This window comes from Oreochromis aureus, linkage group 12 (genome assembly GCF_013358895.1).
Source record: "Oreochromis aureus strain Israel breed Guangdong linkage group 12, ZZ_aureus, whole genome shotgun sequence".
Lineage (NCBI taxonomy): Eukaryota > Metazoa > Chordata > Actinopteri > Cichliformes > Cichlidae > Oreochromis > Oreochromis aureus.
In genome coordinates, this window is record NC_052953.1 from 1,092,657 (window position 1) to 1,109,814 (window position 17,158).

The following is a 17,158-nucleotide window of genomic DNA, read 5'->3' on the forward strand; positions in this document are numbered from 1 at the left end:
AGCACCTGGTGGTGCAGATGCTCCTCAGAGACAGAAAGGCCTCGAACCACCAGGAGACCCAGATCTGGTCTCACAGCACAGTCTCAGCCTTCAGACGCTGTTTGCTCTGGTTGCTTTGAAGACAGCGCCCTCTAGTGGACGCTAACAACACCTCACTCAGTTGGTCTGTTTTATTAAAATTCTCCAAAATGACCTTTGATCGTGTTTTCTGGAGGAGACCAGCCGGCAGCAGACAGGTGAATGCCTGCGTTCTGATAACCTGAGAGTCACCAGTGTTAGGTAAGACCCAAAAACCCCTGCTGAGTAAACTCACCTTTGTTACACACACTCAGCTCTGCATACAAACAAACAGAGGAGCTTCCACCTTGGTTGTGTTTCATTGACGACCCCCAGCTGTTTGCCAATAGCCGAGTAAATGAATAACTAATCAAATCCAGCTGTGTCGCTCAGTTCTCTGCAGAGCTCAGTGTGTTTCTTACTCACCTTCAGGATGAAGGTGTGTGTCCTCCTCGTGTGTGTGTGGCTTCTCTGCTGGAGGTCGGAGGCTCAGTCCAGCTCGTAAGTCTGTTTGAACTTTTTTACTTGTTAATGAATGTTTTATTACCCTGCAGCCTCACATTTACTGCCGCAGCTGTTTGGGCTTAAACAGCTGTGTTCATGTTCAGCTGCAGGGTGTGCAGAAGAAACAAAAGGTCAGAACAACTTATTTGACGCCCAAGCACAAAGAAGCTTGTGGCGTCCTGCATTTCCTCGTTCAGGCCGGCAGAGAGTCAGCGTGGTCCTCGTTAGTCCTGTTTACCGTCCACCAGGTCACCAGTGGATACGTGAGGGTTAAGGTTAGGTTGAATTTCCCCACATGCTAAACACGCCCAGCTTTCCAAACTAGATGATTTTACCTCTCAAACCAAATCTCATAGATCCATTTTGACCTTCCAGATTTCCAAACAGGTGAAAATTCCGTATAAATGTGATCCTATTCCAAACAGGTTGGTGGAAACCTGTGGATGTTAAGAGGTGAACAGCCACAGAATCAATAACCTCTATAAACAGGGACAAGGTTTTTGTGCAAGAAGCTTTTGTTGACCAATCACATTTGACCGGGTGAGTCATACACCTCCAGGAGAGCGTTAACCAACCCAAACACCCCCCTGCTCAAGGGTCACGTTTCAGTACAGGTGCAGAGCAGTCGGGGCTCTTTTTGCAACCAGCATTTTAAATTTGCAGCTGCAACAAAGTTTGCAGAGTCTTTCAATATAAAGCGCTGTTGTGAGTTGGCACCACGTGATAAAACTGAAATCTTCACACCGAGCTCTGATTTTACAGCAGGCTGAAATAAACCAAAATTACATCCAGTTGACTTTTAAGACCCCGAAATAAGAAGGTGGAAAAAACTACTAAAGGTTTATTTCACCCTTTGAAGACACCTTTGAACTCTTTGGGAACTTCCTGGACATTGAGAGCATTGAACTTGTGGGGATGTGTGTGGGGGGGAAACAGCTCGTAGCTTGCATGAAGTGTTAGTCTGTGAAGGTTCTCAGTCATCCAGGTCATCGTAGTCCAAGGAGCTCGGAAAGAAAAGCGTCTGGACGTCTTTAAGTTTGTTGAAGATGTTTCACCCGAGAAGCTTCTTCAGCTCTAAGGTTAAATGGTGGAGAGTCCCAGATTAGACTATCCTCTACATAATCACAGGAGCCAAGGAGTGATTATGGAGGTCTCCATCTTCTAAAGAGAAGACAGATGGTTTGAAAGAGGAGTGAAAGAAGCATCTATGTCCACTGTGAACGGCCATCTTTAAACAGAGGCGGGGCTTATGACACCAACTGTCTGCCACCTATAATCCAGACGCCTTAACGCCCACTCACATCCTGGGCCTTCTGACCTCAGTTAGTCACATGATAGGGTGGGGCTAGGTTTCACAATGAGTTCACCCGAAACCCTGGCTGATTGTGAGCTACACCCGTTTTTACACCTTGGCTCATATGATTAGGTAGAGGATCATTAGGGGGTCCATTGACCCTCTTGGTGGGGACACTCCCACAGGGCTTAAATCTGGGACTCTCCACCATGTGACCCTAGAACTGAAGAAGCTTCTCGGATTAAATGTCTTCAAGGAAACTTAAAGAAGTCCCAACGCTTTTCTTTCCGAGCTGCTTAGACCATGGAGCGCTAGCTTTGAGTTGTTTCTGACTCATTGAAATAACAGCAGAATATTCACTGAGCTTAAATATGCTTTTTAAAAATGTAATTCCTTAAATTTAAATTTGATACGAGTCTGGACAAACGTTCACAGACTGTATGTGGTGGTGATATGTGCAAGTATCAACAGTGTAAGCCGCTCTAGACGAACATGACAAACTAATAACAACATAAATAAAACGTCTCCTCTCTCAGGTATCTGATAACGGCGCCTCTATCGCTCCGCCTGGACGCCGTGGAGACCGTGGTGGTGCAGCTGTTTGGTTTTACAGGTGAAGTCACCGTCTACCTGTTCCTGAAGACGTCGATGGCTCCGAATCACCGGGTTCTGGCTCGGGAGGTCGTGACCCTCAATGCACAAAATAACCACCAGGCTGACGCCAAAGTCCGGGTGAGACAAGACACCAGCAGGCTAACACCTGCAGTTTACGTGAAGGCATCTGAAATACTTATGATGTCACTTCCTTTTTTACAGCTGTACCCAAACCAGCTGGACAAGAGTGCGACTCATGTGATTCTCCATGTGCAGTCAGACGTGATCAATCAGCACCAGTCTGTGCCCATCAGTCGCACCAATGGCTTCCTGTTCATCCAAACCGACAAACCGCTGTACACGCCGCGTCAGAGTGGTGAGAGAAGTTTGTCCCAGTTCAGACTCCAGCCTTCTCCTCATTAATCTTGTGTTTTATAATCCATCTTTACACTCAGCTAGTCAGGTGGTCGTCGTGTAGTCATGAAGGCAGACTGGTTTGGGGGTCTGAGGATAGAGGGTGTGGCCTGTTGAGGCTGCTCAAACTGCAGAAGAAGTTCATGGTGTTTCTCATAGAAAGGCGCCACGGTACAAAGATCATCGCAGTTTGTTGCATAAGGGACCGCATAGCCGCAGACCAATCACGGTACCCGTGCTGACCCGTGTTCAGCCCTGAAAGTACCAACGATGGGCACGAGAGCTTCAGAACTGGAACACAAATCGCAAATTATACAGCTCCAAATCACAACAGCAGTCACCTCAAGGCGCTTTATACTGTAAGGTAGACCCTACAATGATACATACAGAGAAAAACCCAACAATCATATGACCCCCTATGAGCAGTGTTGGGACTAACGCGTTATTAAGTAACGCGTTACAGTAACGACGTTATTATTGTGGTAACGAGCACGGTAACTAGTTATTATGCCAAAACCAGGAACGCGTTACTCGTTACTGGGATTTAGATAGGCTCGTTACTCGTTATTGCCCGTGTGGTGGATATCGCGAGCTTCCACAGATTCAATAACATTAGCAAGTGGTGGAGGCCAGCAGGTGGATGAAGGAAAAGGGAGGCAAGAGGAGAGACCCGAAGCGGCCGCCGGTCCGCGTGTCAGGTGAACTGAACTTCAGGTAAGAAGTTATGACCTGCAGTCTATCGGAGTCAGATATAAACCAAGTTCAGGTGCAGTTTATTTTCGGTATGCTGACTTTTTCGTACTGCGTGCTAGCTAGCATGACGGAGTTTCTATACAGCTGTGTGGGTGCTATGTTACTGATGTTGAACTTTATTTTGTTCATACGGTTAATTATTAGAGTTGCCAACCGTCCCCTAAAAAACAGAATCGGCTCATATTCAGAGAAAATATTACGCGTTTCGTACTGAGGTGAAAAGGAACACAGTTTGTCCCGGACTTCAGCTACAATGAAAAAGACACAAAGCTGAAGCTGCACAGCTGTCTCTTCTTCTCTCATTCTCTCCTCTCCTGTTTCTACTTCAATCACGAAACTGATCAATGATCAGCTGATCGGCTTTTCTCTCTTGTTTGTTTATCGCCCACTTTGCGCCAGAAAGAGGAAACCAGCGGATGTCGCGTTAAACAACAGCAGCACGTTTAAGCTTGATCAGCTGTTGTTAGAATTTATTTAATATTAATTTCTAGTATCAGCTGATGTTTGCTGGAGCCACAGCTGTAAAGCTGCTGGTCATGATATCGGTTTGGTTATCTGGTGAGAGGGAAACATGCAGATGAAACCAGGAGATGTCCTTACTGAATCATCAGAGCTGAACAGGTGATGGAGAAACAGGTTTACCTTTTAGGTGACATGAATGAGTTGAAGTTATGAGCTGTTTCTGAGAGACAAATAACACCAGGATCCTTTTCTAAGTAGCTGACAGCTGGTAACTGTGCAGGGGCGGGTCTAGCAAAGTTATGCCAGGGGGCCAGGTAGGGCATTAACAGGGAAAGGGGGGCACAAGGAAATACTTTTCTTTATTATTATGTGTGCCTATGCCAAGAGGCACACATATTACTATTCCTCGGATTTATTATTGTGTGGATGCCTCAAGGCATCCACACTATTGAGTTCCTGTTTCTCTTTATTCTTTATTGTGTGGATGCCCTAAAAGGGCTTCCACACTATTGAGTTCCTGTTTCTCTTTATTCTTTATTGTGTGGATGCCCTAAAAGGGCTTCCACACTATTGTTTTCCTGTTTCTCTTTATTCTTTATTGTGTGGATGCCTTTGAAGGCATCCACACTATTGAGTTCCTGTTTCTCTTTATTCTTTATTGTGTGGATGCCCTAAAAGGGCTTCCACACTATTGAGTTCCTGTTTCTCTTTATTATGTGTGCCTATGCCAAGAGGCACACATATTACTATTCGTCGGATTTATTATTATGTGTGCCTATGCCAAGAGGCACACATATTACTATTCGTCGGATTTATTATTATGTGTGCCTATGACAAGAGGCACACATATTACTATTCGTCGGATTTATTATGTGTGCCTATGCCAAGAGGCACACATATTACTATTCGTCGGATTTATTATTATTATTATTATTATTATGTGTGCCTATGCCAAGAGGCACACATATTACTATTCCTCGGATTTATTATTCTTATTATTATGTGTGCCTATGCCAAGAGGCACACATATTACTATTCCTCGGATTTATTATTATTATTATTATTATTATTATTATTATTCTCCAGTAATCTCGCCCCGCAGTTTTGAGACAAGCTTCATATATGTTACCTCATTTTGTGCGGCCGGATCTGGAATGGTGTGCTATGACTTTTGGTCTTTATGAATTTTATAGTTTTTAAATATTAATATTTTAGTGAAAATTTTCCGCGCTCCTCTGCCGAACAGTTTTGACATTAGGGTTACATATGTTAGATCATTTTGTGCGGCTGGAGCTGGACTATTATGTCATGACTTTTGGTGTTCATGACTTTTATAGTTTTTTAAATATTAATATTTTAGTGCAAATTTAGGCCAATTCATCTTTTGGCGCCAAATAAACAGACTTCATTTGTGGTGTGTTGGCTCTCTCTAGTGGTATGCCGGGAGTGGTACAGCCTGTCTACCCTTATTTGGATTACCGTAATGATGACAATTTCAACGGTGCGCACAGCGTCGCTGCTTTCAGGAGCCATTGGAATTTTTAAGGTTGCGCAAATCATTCAAAAGTTACGGTAATGCTTGGTGGAAAACTCCATATCCCACAATTCATAGCACGCCTCTACAGAGTGAACAATGGCGGCCACCACTTCGTTTTATATGTCTTTTATTCGTGTTTCTAGGTCACAAAATAAGCTTTTAAGATATTTTCAGGCGAGAATGTAGGTGTGTAAACTTCAAATATCTGCTTGTTTTATCAAGACATCCCATATTTAGCGACAGTGCTCTGACTACGTTGGTCCTGCCTGACAGCTAGCCGGCTACCTAGCTAGCTGCCGCACTTGGCTGCAAATGGATAGCGAGGGGACTCTCTCTGTCGTTTCACCTCCCTGGTCTCTCGCAAATGCTCGCATAGAATCGGAGTTACAGCTGGATGTGGAAAAAATAACTGAGTTGTTTGGTGGTGGAGCTACAACAGAGGGCAGCTACCCACCGTGTGTGACAGAAAGGACATGCCGCCAACGAGACATATGAGGCCGGGCAGGCGATTGCTAACGCGGTGGTCAATCATGGATCAGGGAAAGCGAAGGCAGGAGCGTGAGGTGAACTGAATTTCAGGTAAGAAGTTATGAACTGCACTCTATTTGGGTCAGATATAAACCGAGTTTAGGTGTAGTTTATTTAGCAGCAGTTCTCTTATGTGTTGCTGATAGTCGGTTAGCTAGCTAGCGCCGCTAGCATAGTTAGCTCGCGCCGCTAGCAACCCTTCGTGAAAAAGCACCCAGGCTTGGCTTATATTGAGGCGGGTGAAACTCGTGTCAGCACCGGTCGCTCTCTATTTGGGTCAGATATAAACCGAGTTTAGGTGTAGTTTACTTAGCAGCAGTTCTCTTATGTGTTGCTGATAGTCGGCTAGCTAGCTAGCGCCGCTAGCATAGTTAGCTCGCGCCGCTAGCAACCCTTCGTGAAAAAGCACCCAGGCTTGGCTTATATTGAGGCGGGTGAAACTCGTGTCAGCACCGGTCGCTCTCTATTTGGGTCAGATATAAACCGAGTTTAGGTGTAATTTATTTTCGTTGACCTTTTACAATCGTAATGCCACGGGAGTTTATATACAGCTGTGTGCGCACTAAGTTACTGACGTTGGACTTTATTTTATTCATTAGGGTTAGTTCATAGAGTTGCCGTGCCGTATAAACGGAATCGTCCCACATTCAGAGAAAACATTATGATTTATTCTGTCGTTACTGAAGCCTCCCCTGTCATTCTCTCGCGTGTTGAAACGTCAATCATGAAACTGATCAATGATCGGCTGTTCGCTCTTATTTATCGCGCTAAACAACAGCAGCACGTTTAAGCTTGATCAGCTGTTGTTAGAATTCTTTTGATTTTAATTTCTAGTATCAGCTGATGTTTGCTGGAGCATGAAGATGAAATCAGGAGATGTCCTTACTGAATCATCAGAGCTGAACTGGTGATGGAGAAACAGGTTTACACTTTAGGTGACATGAATGAGTTGAAGGAAGTTATGAGTTGTTTCTGAGAGACAAAGACCAAGCTCCTTTTTTGTGTAGCTGACAGCTGGTAACTGTGCAGGGGCGGATCTAGCAAAGCTTTTAGGGGGAGCTAGGGCATTAACAGAGAAAGGTGGACACAAAGATATACTTTTCTTTCTTACTCTCATATAAAATATTTAGCTTTTATTAAATAGTTATCTGAATCTCACAACCAAAGTTTGTATAATAATACACAGGATTGGCTGTAGACCATTGTTCATAATTCAGAACACTGTGTAAAAATAACAAAAACAAAAAGTGAATGCATGTGTGAAAAGTGGTCTATAATGTAATGCTTCAAAGCGTGTTCATGCAAACATTGTCGGGTCTGCCGTGGTACAATGGGACTTCTGCTCATGAACCTGTGTGCACAGCGTCTGCAAATCGGCGCTGTACAAAGTAACTTCATCTTTACACAAAACTGTAAGCTGTCATCTGTGAAGCGTGAGCGGTGTTTGTTTTTACCATAGTTCATGGTGGAGAATGGCTGCTCTTCTGAGTTTTGCTCTCTGTAGCCGTATGAATGGCAAACTACAGTGATTAGCAGCGGCATAGGCACACATAAAATTTCTTCTGAAATTTTCGCTTTCTAGTTCTTATTATTGTGTGGATGCCCTTAAAGGGCTTCCACACTATTGAGTTCCTGTTTCTCTTTATTGTGTGGATGCCCTAAAAGGGATTCCACACTATTGAGATCCTGTTTCTCTTTCTTCTTTATTATTATTCTTCAGTTGCTTCCGTGACGCTTTTTTGCCGTTTAACTACTGCCTCAGTTTTCAGCCGATTTTCTCCGTTCAAACTCTATACTGTTCTGCTCTTTCTGCTAATGTTTGCTATGACTTTTGGTGTTTACTACTGTTATACTTTTTAAAATATTACACTTTTTTCCTTTAATTTGTCCCATTGAAATGAATGGAAATCTTCCACAATTCTGCTAAAACTTGCTTGTTTTTGAAACTTAACTACTTTGTCATACTTTCACCTAGAAACTCCATTCAAACTTTAAAATGTTCTCAGACTATTGGGCTATTGCTGTGTGATTCAGCTTTTTCAGATCTTCTACCGTTTTAATTTTATACCTCTTTAAGTTTTCAGTTGCAAAATTGTGATTTTTCAGAAAATACATGCGTTGTTATGGTTGCTATGCAATTAACTCAGAGTGTGCACTCGTCCTTTCTGAATTTTCTCTTCATGTCTGAACAACTTCTTGCTACTCGCTCAATTTCCACTCAACCCCCACAAATTATACATCAAAACGTAGGTATTTTTGCTGGCTTTCAGAAAATGTCACCATCATTGTTGTGGGACTTATAGATTTTTTGCAAATCTCCTCAGAGTAACATAAAGTCTCAAAACTCTCCATAGAAACTCAATGGAGAGTTTCTTCAAAATCAGCGCTGGAATTCTCTAATGAGAGGCATTTTCAAATCGTCATATCTCCTTAACGAAACAAAGTTGAGACATGAGGCTTGTGCCCATATATCTTCAGACATCCCTGATGCTCACAATTCAAGAATTTTTTCCCACCTATTACCGTTTTGAGATGAGTTACACTTGTTTGAGGGTAGGAAATTCGTGCCTTGCTCAGATCTCTTCAGATTTCAAACTCTGGAAATGAGGCACTTTTTCTCTCGTCATATCTTTTGATGGATTTCAACAGAGACCTGAAAATTTCCATGACTGTTCACCAAAGCCTGCTGTTTCTTACGGTGAAAGAATGATTTTGATGCTCCATATAGATTTAGAGTTACAAAACGTTGTTTGAGGGCAAGTCAAGGCAGTTTTGCTTTGCCTCTACTCAGTTACAGTGTGTTACAAGTCATATATCTTCAATAATTTATATTTTATCTCTGAATTATGAAGACCTGCAGATTCCCCATCTCTTCTGAACAAAACGGTGTCAGAATGACCGTTCTAGCTCCCTACGGTTAGGAAATTATGGCCATTTGTTCGAGGGGAATCCTGAATGTGAGAAATACACTGCAGAAAACTTATACCTCTCTGTGTCTGTGTGTGTAAGTGCTGATTACAGCAGGTGCAGCCAATTTAGCTGACCTAGATATACCAAGCACAGACTCTTAACAGCCACTGTACACTTTGCTCTCTGTGTATGTGTGTGTGAGTATCAATATTTCTCCCATGTTAAAGTATTACTCCTCCATAATAGTATTTGTGCTAAATCAAAGTACTTCTACTACATGTTAGTACTTCTGCTCAATCATAGTATTTCTGCTAAATCGTAGTATTTTTGACAAATCATGGTATTTGTGCCAAATCATGGTTTTGGGGCAGAACCATAATATTTATTTTATGTTATGAGATTACTACTAAGTGGAGGAATGTCTGTTATGTTATAGTATATTTGCTGAATATAGTATATCTGCCAAATCATAGTATTTATCCCAAATCATAGTGTTTATGCAAAATTACAGTATTTCTGCTAAAAAGCAGAAATAGTACCTTTTAGCAGAAATTTCTGTCAAAAGATATTATTTATGTTAAAACATAGTATTTCTGCTAAGTCATAGTATTTCTGCCAAATCATAGTATTTGTACTTATTCATAGTACTTGTGCCAAATCATAGTATTTGTACCCAATCATAGTATTTCTGCAATATCATCGTATTTGTGCCAAATCATGGTATTTTTTTGCCAAATCATGGTATTTGTGCCAAATCATGGTTTTGGGGCAAATCATGTTATTTGTGTCCAGTTAAAATTTCTGTTATATTATAGTGTTACTACTAAGTCGTAGAATTTCTGTTATGTTATAGTATATCTGCTGATTATAGTATATGTGCCAAATCATAGTATTTATAGCAAATCATAGTATTACTGCCCAAACATAGTATTTCTGCCAAATTGTAGTATTTGTGCAAAAACATAGAATTTCTGCAAAATCATAGTATAACTGTTATGTTATAGTATTACTACTAAGGCATAGTATTCCTATCAAATCATAGTATTCCAAATCATAGTATTACTGCAATTCCATAGTATTTGAGCGAAATCGTAGTATTTGTGCAAAAACATACTATGTCTGCAAAATCACATTATATCTGCTATGTTATAGTATTACTACTAAGGCATAGTATTTCTACCAAATCATAGTATTCCTTCAAAATCATAGTATCACTGCAATTTCATAGTATTTGAGCGAAACTGTAGTATTTGTACTAAATCATGGTACTTGTGCCAAATCATAGTATTTTTGCAAATCATATTATTTGAACCAAAACATTGTATTTGTACGAAGTCATAGTATTTCTTCTAAATCATGGTATTTCACCCAAATCTCAGTAGTTGTGCTAAAACCCAGTATTATTGCCAAATCGTAGTATTTGTACTGAAACATAGTATTTGTGCCAATAAGAGTATTTGTACTAAATCATAGTACTTGTGCCAAATCATAGTATTTCTGCCATATTGTGCTAGTTGTGCAAAAACATAGACTGTCTGCAAAATCATAGTATATCTGTTATGTTATAGTATTACTACTAAGTCACAGTATTTCTGCCAATTCGTAGTATTTGTACTAAATCATACTACTCGTGCCAAATCATAGTATTGAAATCAAAATATAGTATTTGTACCAAAGCATTGTATTTGTAACAGTACAGTATTTCTGCCAAATCATAGAATTACTGCAATTTCATAGTATTTTGAGGAATCCCTTTTGTTATAGTATTACTTCTAAGTCATAGTATTTCTGCTTTGTCATAGTATTACTGCTATTTCATAGTATTTGAGTGAAATTACAGTGTTTCTGCAAAAACATTGTATTTCTGCAAAATCATAGTATTTCTCTCATCTTAAAGTACTCAATTATTGTATTTGTGTTAAAGTTTAGTATTTCTGCCAAATGATTTTATCTCTGCTAAATCATAGTGTCTCATGAAATCATAGTATTTGTGCCAAATTATGGGATTTTGCCAAAACATGGTACTTGTGCCAAAATATAGTATTTGTGCCCAATTAATATTTCTGTTATGTTATAGTATTACTACTAAGTCGTAGAATTTCTGTTATGTTCTGCCAAATCATAGTATTACGGCTATTTCAAAGTATTTGAGTGAAATTACAGTGTTTCTGCAAAAACATTGTATTTCTGCCAACTCATATTATCTCTGCTAAATCATCATGTCTGCCAAATCATAATATTTGTGCCTAAGCACAGCATTTGTACCAAAACATAGTATTGCTGCTATATCATAGTATTTGAGCCAAATCATAGTATATGTCCTAAAACATAGTATTTCTGCCAAATCATAGTATTTGTCCTAAAGCATAGTATTTCAACAAAATCACAGTATTTCTGCTATGTTATAGTATTTGTGCTTGTAGAAAAACCTGTGTTAGTGTGAGCTACATTACCCAGCAGCCTCTGAGCAGTGAGGGGATTCATGGGACTTCTGAGCTAGATGGTCTTCCTTCGTTCCTGGGCTAACGATTGAGGAGAGAGCTGCTGGGAAGGGGAGCAAATAGCCCATCCTGTATTTGTTGGGGATGGTGTGTGTCACATAAACGTGAGTTAATGTTCCATGCTTAAGATGTTTACCCTGCTACTTGTGTGTATTGGTTTTACTTACCTTTAGCGTATGTGCTAGTTAGCGATAGCTATGGCAGCACAGTTATTTGATTGTTTTGGGCTTGTTCCTGCTTTGTTTGTTCCCCCTGCAAATTTATGTGAATTTGTACACTGTAATATCACTGTATTACGTAGTGGCTAAGTAGAAGGCTGACTGTTACTAAGTGCATCAGTGTACATAGGTCATCTCTTGTGTTGGAGTGCCCTCTTGTGGCGCCTTTTGGGTAGTGCCTTAGTAAACGTGAACACTGCAAAGAAGTGGTATCAGACTGGTTTGTAGTGGAGGAATTTGTTGCCAGTTTCTTTCATCTTTAATCCGTATTCATGTTGTAATGTAGTAACTTTTGTGGCACAAATACCACAATATGGCAGAAATACCATGTTTTGGCACAAACACTTTGATTTGGTATACTTTAGCTTCTTCACCCCTTTTCAGCAAAATTTTCATTTTTTTCACCCCTTTTCAGCACAAATTCCAGCTTTTTTGGCGGTTTTCAGAAAAAAAAACTCTTTTCAGCAGAAACTCTGCTGATTCACCACTTTTCAGCGCAACATTCTGCTTCTTTGCCTCTTTTCTGCAGAAATTCTGCTGATTCACCTCTTTTCTGCAAAATTTTCATCATTTTTGCCTCTTATCAGCACAGTTCTCAGCAGCTTCTGATAATTTCAGCACAATTGTCAGTCTATCTACCTCTTTTTGTGAGAATGAGTTTGGCTCAGTGAGATGAGTAGCTGCCTTGAGACCAGGAGGTTCGAGGGGAATCCTGAATGTGAATGTAAGAAATACACTGCAGAAAACTTATACCTCTCTCTGTGTCTGTGTGTGTAAGGGCTGATTACAGCAGGTGCAGCTAATTTAACTGACCTAGATATACCAAGCCCAGACTCTTAACAGCCACTGTTCCCTTTAGGCTCTGTGTATGTGTATGTTTGTGTGTCTGTATCAATATTTCTCCCATGTTAAAGTATTACTCCTCCATAATAGTATTTCTGTTAAATCAAAGAACTTCTACTACATCTTAGTATTTCTGCTAAATCATAGTATTTTGGCCAAATCATGGTATTTGTGCCAAAGCATAGTATTTCCACAAAATAACAGTATTTCTGCTATGTTATATTATTACTGCTCATAGTATTTCTGCCAAATCTTGGTATTTGTTCCAAAGCATAGTATTTCTGCCAAATCACAATATAACTGCAAAATAAAGGGTTTTTTTAGACAAATCATAGTGTTTGTGCTAAATCCTAGTAATTCTGCTCAATCATAGAATTTCTGCTATGCTGAAGTGCTTTTGCTAGATTACAGAATTTCTGCTAAGTCAAAGTATTTCATGTAAATCATAGTATTTATACCAAGTCCCAGTGTTTCTGCCAAATCATAAATCATAAATAATGTGGCGTGTTGGGGAACAGCTAGTTCTCTCCCATCATGCCTTGGGACACGTGCTGCATTTTAGATGTTCTTGTTTCATTGTTTATGGTTACGTTACTTTTAACTGTTGTCTTGAATGTTGTGTTTATACTACGGTACAAAGTCACTGACAGTTATTGTTTTATAGGAAGAATGCAGTACCATAAGTGAGTTCTGTTATGCTGTTATTGACCCTTGAAGCACATTGTGGCACAAGCAAGTATGTTCAATAAAAACTCCCCTACCAGCTTGGGGTGGAAATACAGGCTCAATCTGTCCCTGTGAGCTTCTTTGCAAGATTCATCTGCATGCCACAATAATTTTAATAAAGCAAAGTTAAGATGAGAGGCTGGTGCCAATTCATCTTCAAGCACTGCTGACACTCACGGTTGGAGCAGTTTTTACTGTCATCTTACTGTTGAGCCATAAATTACGTTTGTTTTCAAACTCTTGAACCATAAATTACATTTGTTTTCAAACTCTTAAAATGAAGCCGTTTCTTCTCTCGTCATATCTCCATGACGGAGGTACAAAGACTATCGCAGTCAAAGTTCATGAAATTCTGCTGATTCACCCAGTAAAGGAATTGTGCTTCTATCCCACCTAGTTTTTGAGTTACACGACATTTTGTAACTCCAGAAAACGGCGCTTTACGCCTCTCACCGCGATCTAATTCTGACTGCTCATCTCCCTGTTTTCCAGGCACTGGCTCTCTTTGTCGGTGGCGCATTTGGTAATGACACGGGTCTGTAGCCCAAAGGTCGTGGGTTCAATTCCACCTTGGTCCACATTTTTTTTCACTACAAATTTATACACTATCACAGACCTGTAATTTATATTGCTAATTTATTACAATTCTGCAAAGTTTTATGATGTTAGCAGTTTGTCTAATACGGACCTCAGATTCTTGTTAACGCTCCATGGCAGAAATACATACAAGTACACAGCCTGATGAAGCAGACAGAAGCAGTACCTCTGATTGCAGAAAGTATTACTACTCCATAATAGTATTTCTGTTAAATCAAAGTACTTCTACTACATCTTAGTACTTCTGCTCAATCATAGTATTTCTGCTAAATCATGGTATATTTTTGCCAAATCATGGTATTTGTGCCAAATTAGAGTATTTGTGCCCAATTAAAATTTCTGTTATGTTATAGTATTACTACTAAGCCATAGCATTTCTTCAAAATCATAGTATTACTGCAATTTCATAGTATTTGAGCGAAATCGTAGTATTTGTGAAAAAACATACTATGTCTGCAAAATCACAGTATATCTGTTATGTTATAGTATTACTACTAAGGCATGGTATTTCTGCCAATAAGAGTATTTGTATTAAATCATAGTAGTTGTGCCAAATCACAGTATTTCAGCCACATTGTGCTAGTTGTGCAAAAACATAGACTGTCTGCAAAATCATAGTATATCTATTATGTTATAGCATTACTACTAAGTCATAGACTTTCTGTTTTGTTATAGTATATCTGCTGAATATAGTATATGTGCCAAATCATAGTATTTATAGCAAATCATAGTATTTGTGCTAAAACATAGTATACTGCCACATTATAGTATTTGTGTAAAACCAGAATGTCTGCAAAATCATCATATATCTGTGATGTTATAGTATTACTACTAATACATAGTATTTCTGCAAAATCATAGTAATTTTGCAGAAACCTTGTACTTCTGGTAAATAATAGTATTTGTGCCAAATCATAGTATTTGTGCCAAAACATTGTATTTGTACAAAGTCATAATATTTCTTCTAAATCATAGTATTTCAATCAAATCTCAGGAGTTGTGCTAAAACGCAGTATTATTGCCAAATCATAGTATTTGTACTCAAACATATCAGTTCAACTTATTTAACTCTTCTCAACAGCCCAACACCTCTTCTTCACCCCGTTTCAGCAGAATTGTGAGTGTTTTCACCCCTTTTCAGCACAAATCCCAGCTTTTTCAGGTGTTTTCAACAGAAATCTCTTTTTTAGCAGACATTCTGCTGATTCACCTGTTTTCAGTGCAACGTTCTACTTCTTTACCTCTTTTCAGTAGAAATTCTGCTGATTCACCTATTTTAAGCAGAATTTTCAGCCTTTCACCTCTTATCAATACAAATCTCAGTATCTTCTGCTCATTTCAGAGGAAACCATTTCACCTCTTTTCAGTAGAAATTTGAACTTGTACCCCTTTGAAGCAGAATCTTTGCCTTTTCACCTCTTTTCAGCAAAAGTTTCTGTTTTTTCACTTGTTTTCAGCATAATTTTTCAGTTTCTTTACCGCCATACAATTTTTGCAGCTTTTCATCTTTTCAGTCATTTTCAGCAGGCAACTTCAGCGTTAAGGCATCCACACAGCATTTTCGCAGGAAATGCAAATTTTCTAGTTCTTTATTATTATTCTTAGGACTTCCGACGCTTTTTTTTGCCGTCTATCTACTGCCTCAGTTTTCAGCCGATTTTCTCCGTTCAAACTCTATACTGTTCTGCTCTTTCTGCTAATGTGTGCTATGACTTTTGGTGTTTATTACTCTTATACTTTTAAAATATTACACTTTTTTCCTTTAATTTGTCCCATTGAAATGAATGGAAAACTTCCACAATTCTGCTAAAACTTGCTTGTTTTTGAAACTTAACTACTTTGTCATACTTTCACCTAGAAACTCCATTCAAACTTTAAAATGTTCTCAGACTATTGGGCTATTCCTGAATGATTCAGCTTTTCAGATCTTCTACCATTTTAATTTTATACCTCTTTAAGTTTTCAGTTGCAAAATTGTGATTTTCCAGAAAATACATGCGTTGTTATGGTTGCTATGCAATTAACTCAGAGTGTGCACTCGTCCTTCTCTGAATTTTCTCTTCATGTCTGAACAACTTCTTGCTACTCGCTCAATTTCCACTCAACCCCACAAATTATACATCAAAACGTAGGTATTTTTGCTGGCTTTCAGAAAATGTCACTATCATTGTTGTGGGACTTATAGACTTTTGCAAATCTCCTCAGAGTAACATAAAGTCTCAAAACTCTCCATAGAAACTCAATGGAGAGTTTCTTCAAAATCAGCGCTGGAATTCTCTAATGAGAGGCATTTTCAAATCGTCATATCTCCTTAACGAAACAAAGTTGAGACATGACGCTTGTGCCAATATATCTTCAGACATCCCTGATGCTCACAATTCAAGAATTTTTTCCTCACCTATTACCGTTTGGCCATGAATTACACTTGTTTGAGGGTAGGAAATTTTTCCTCGCTCAGATTTCTTCAGATTTCAAACTCTGGAAATGAGGCACTTTTTTCTCTCGTCATATCTTTTGATTGATTTCAACAGAGACCTGAAAATTTCCATGACTGTTCACCAAAGCCTGCTGTTTCTTACGGTGAAAGAATGATTTTGATGCTCCATATAGATTTAGAGTTACAAAACGTTGTTTGAGGGCAAGTCAAGGCAGTTTTGCTTCGCCTCTACTCAGTTACAGTGTATTACAAGTCATATATCTTCAATAATTTATATTTTATCTCTGAATTATGAAGGCCTGAAGTTTTCCCCATCTCTTCTGAACAAATCGGTGTCAGAATGAGCGTTCTAGCCCCTACGGTTAGGAAATTATGGCCATTTGTTCGAGGGGAATCCTGAATGTGAGAAATACACTGCAGAAAACTCATAGCTGTCTCTGTGTCTGTGTGTGTAAGTGCTGATTACAGCAGGTGCAGCCAATTTAGCTGACCTAGATATACCAAGCCCAGACTCTTAACAGCCCCTGTACACTTTGCTCTATGTGTATGTGTGTGTGTATATCAATATTTCTCCCATGTTAAAGTATTACTCCTCCATAATAGTATTTGTGCTAAATCAAAGTACTTCTACTACATCTTAGTACTTCTGCTCAATCATAGTATTTCTGCTAAATCATAGTATTTTTGAAAAATCATGGTATTTGTGCCAAATCATGGTTTGGGGCAGAACCATAATATTAATTTTATGTTATGAGATTACTACTAAGTGCAGGAATGTCTGTT

General features: G+C 39.2%; 1 protein-coding gene across 1 annotated transcript in view; it reads left to right on the plus strand.

Annotated features, from left to right (window-relative positions):
• Positions 1–455: 455 nt before the first annotated feature.
• c5 (complement component 5) overlaps positions 456–17,158 on the plus strand; it is a 65,575-nt gene continuing 48,872 nt past the window's right edge. Inside the window, exons 1-3 of the mRNA XM_039620451.1 lie at positions 456–558; positions 2,392–2,587; positions 2,672–2,825. Coding sequence (XP_039476385.1) covers positions 491–558; positions 2,392–2,587; positions 2,672–2,825 — 418 coding nt within the window. The 5' untranslated portion in view covers positions 456–490. The remainder of the gene's footprint in view (positions 559–2,391; positions 2,588–2,671; positions 2,826–17,158) is intronic.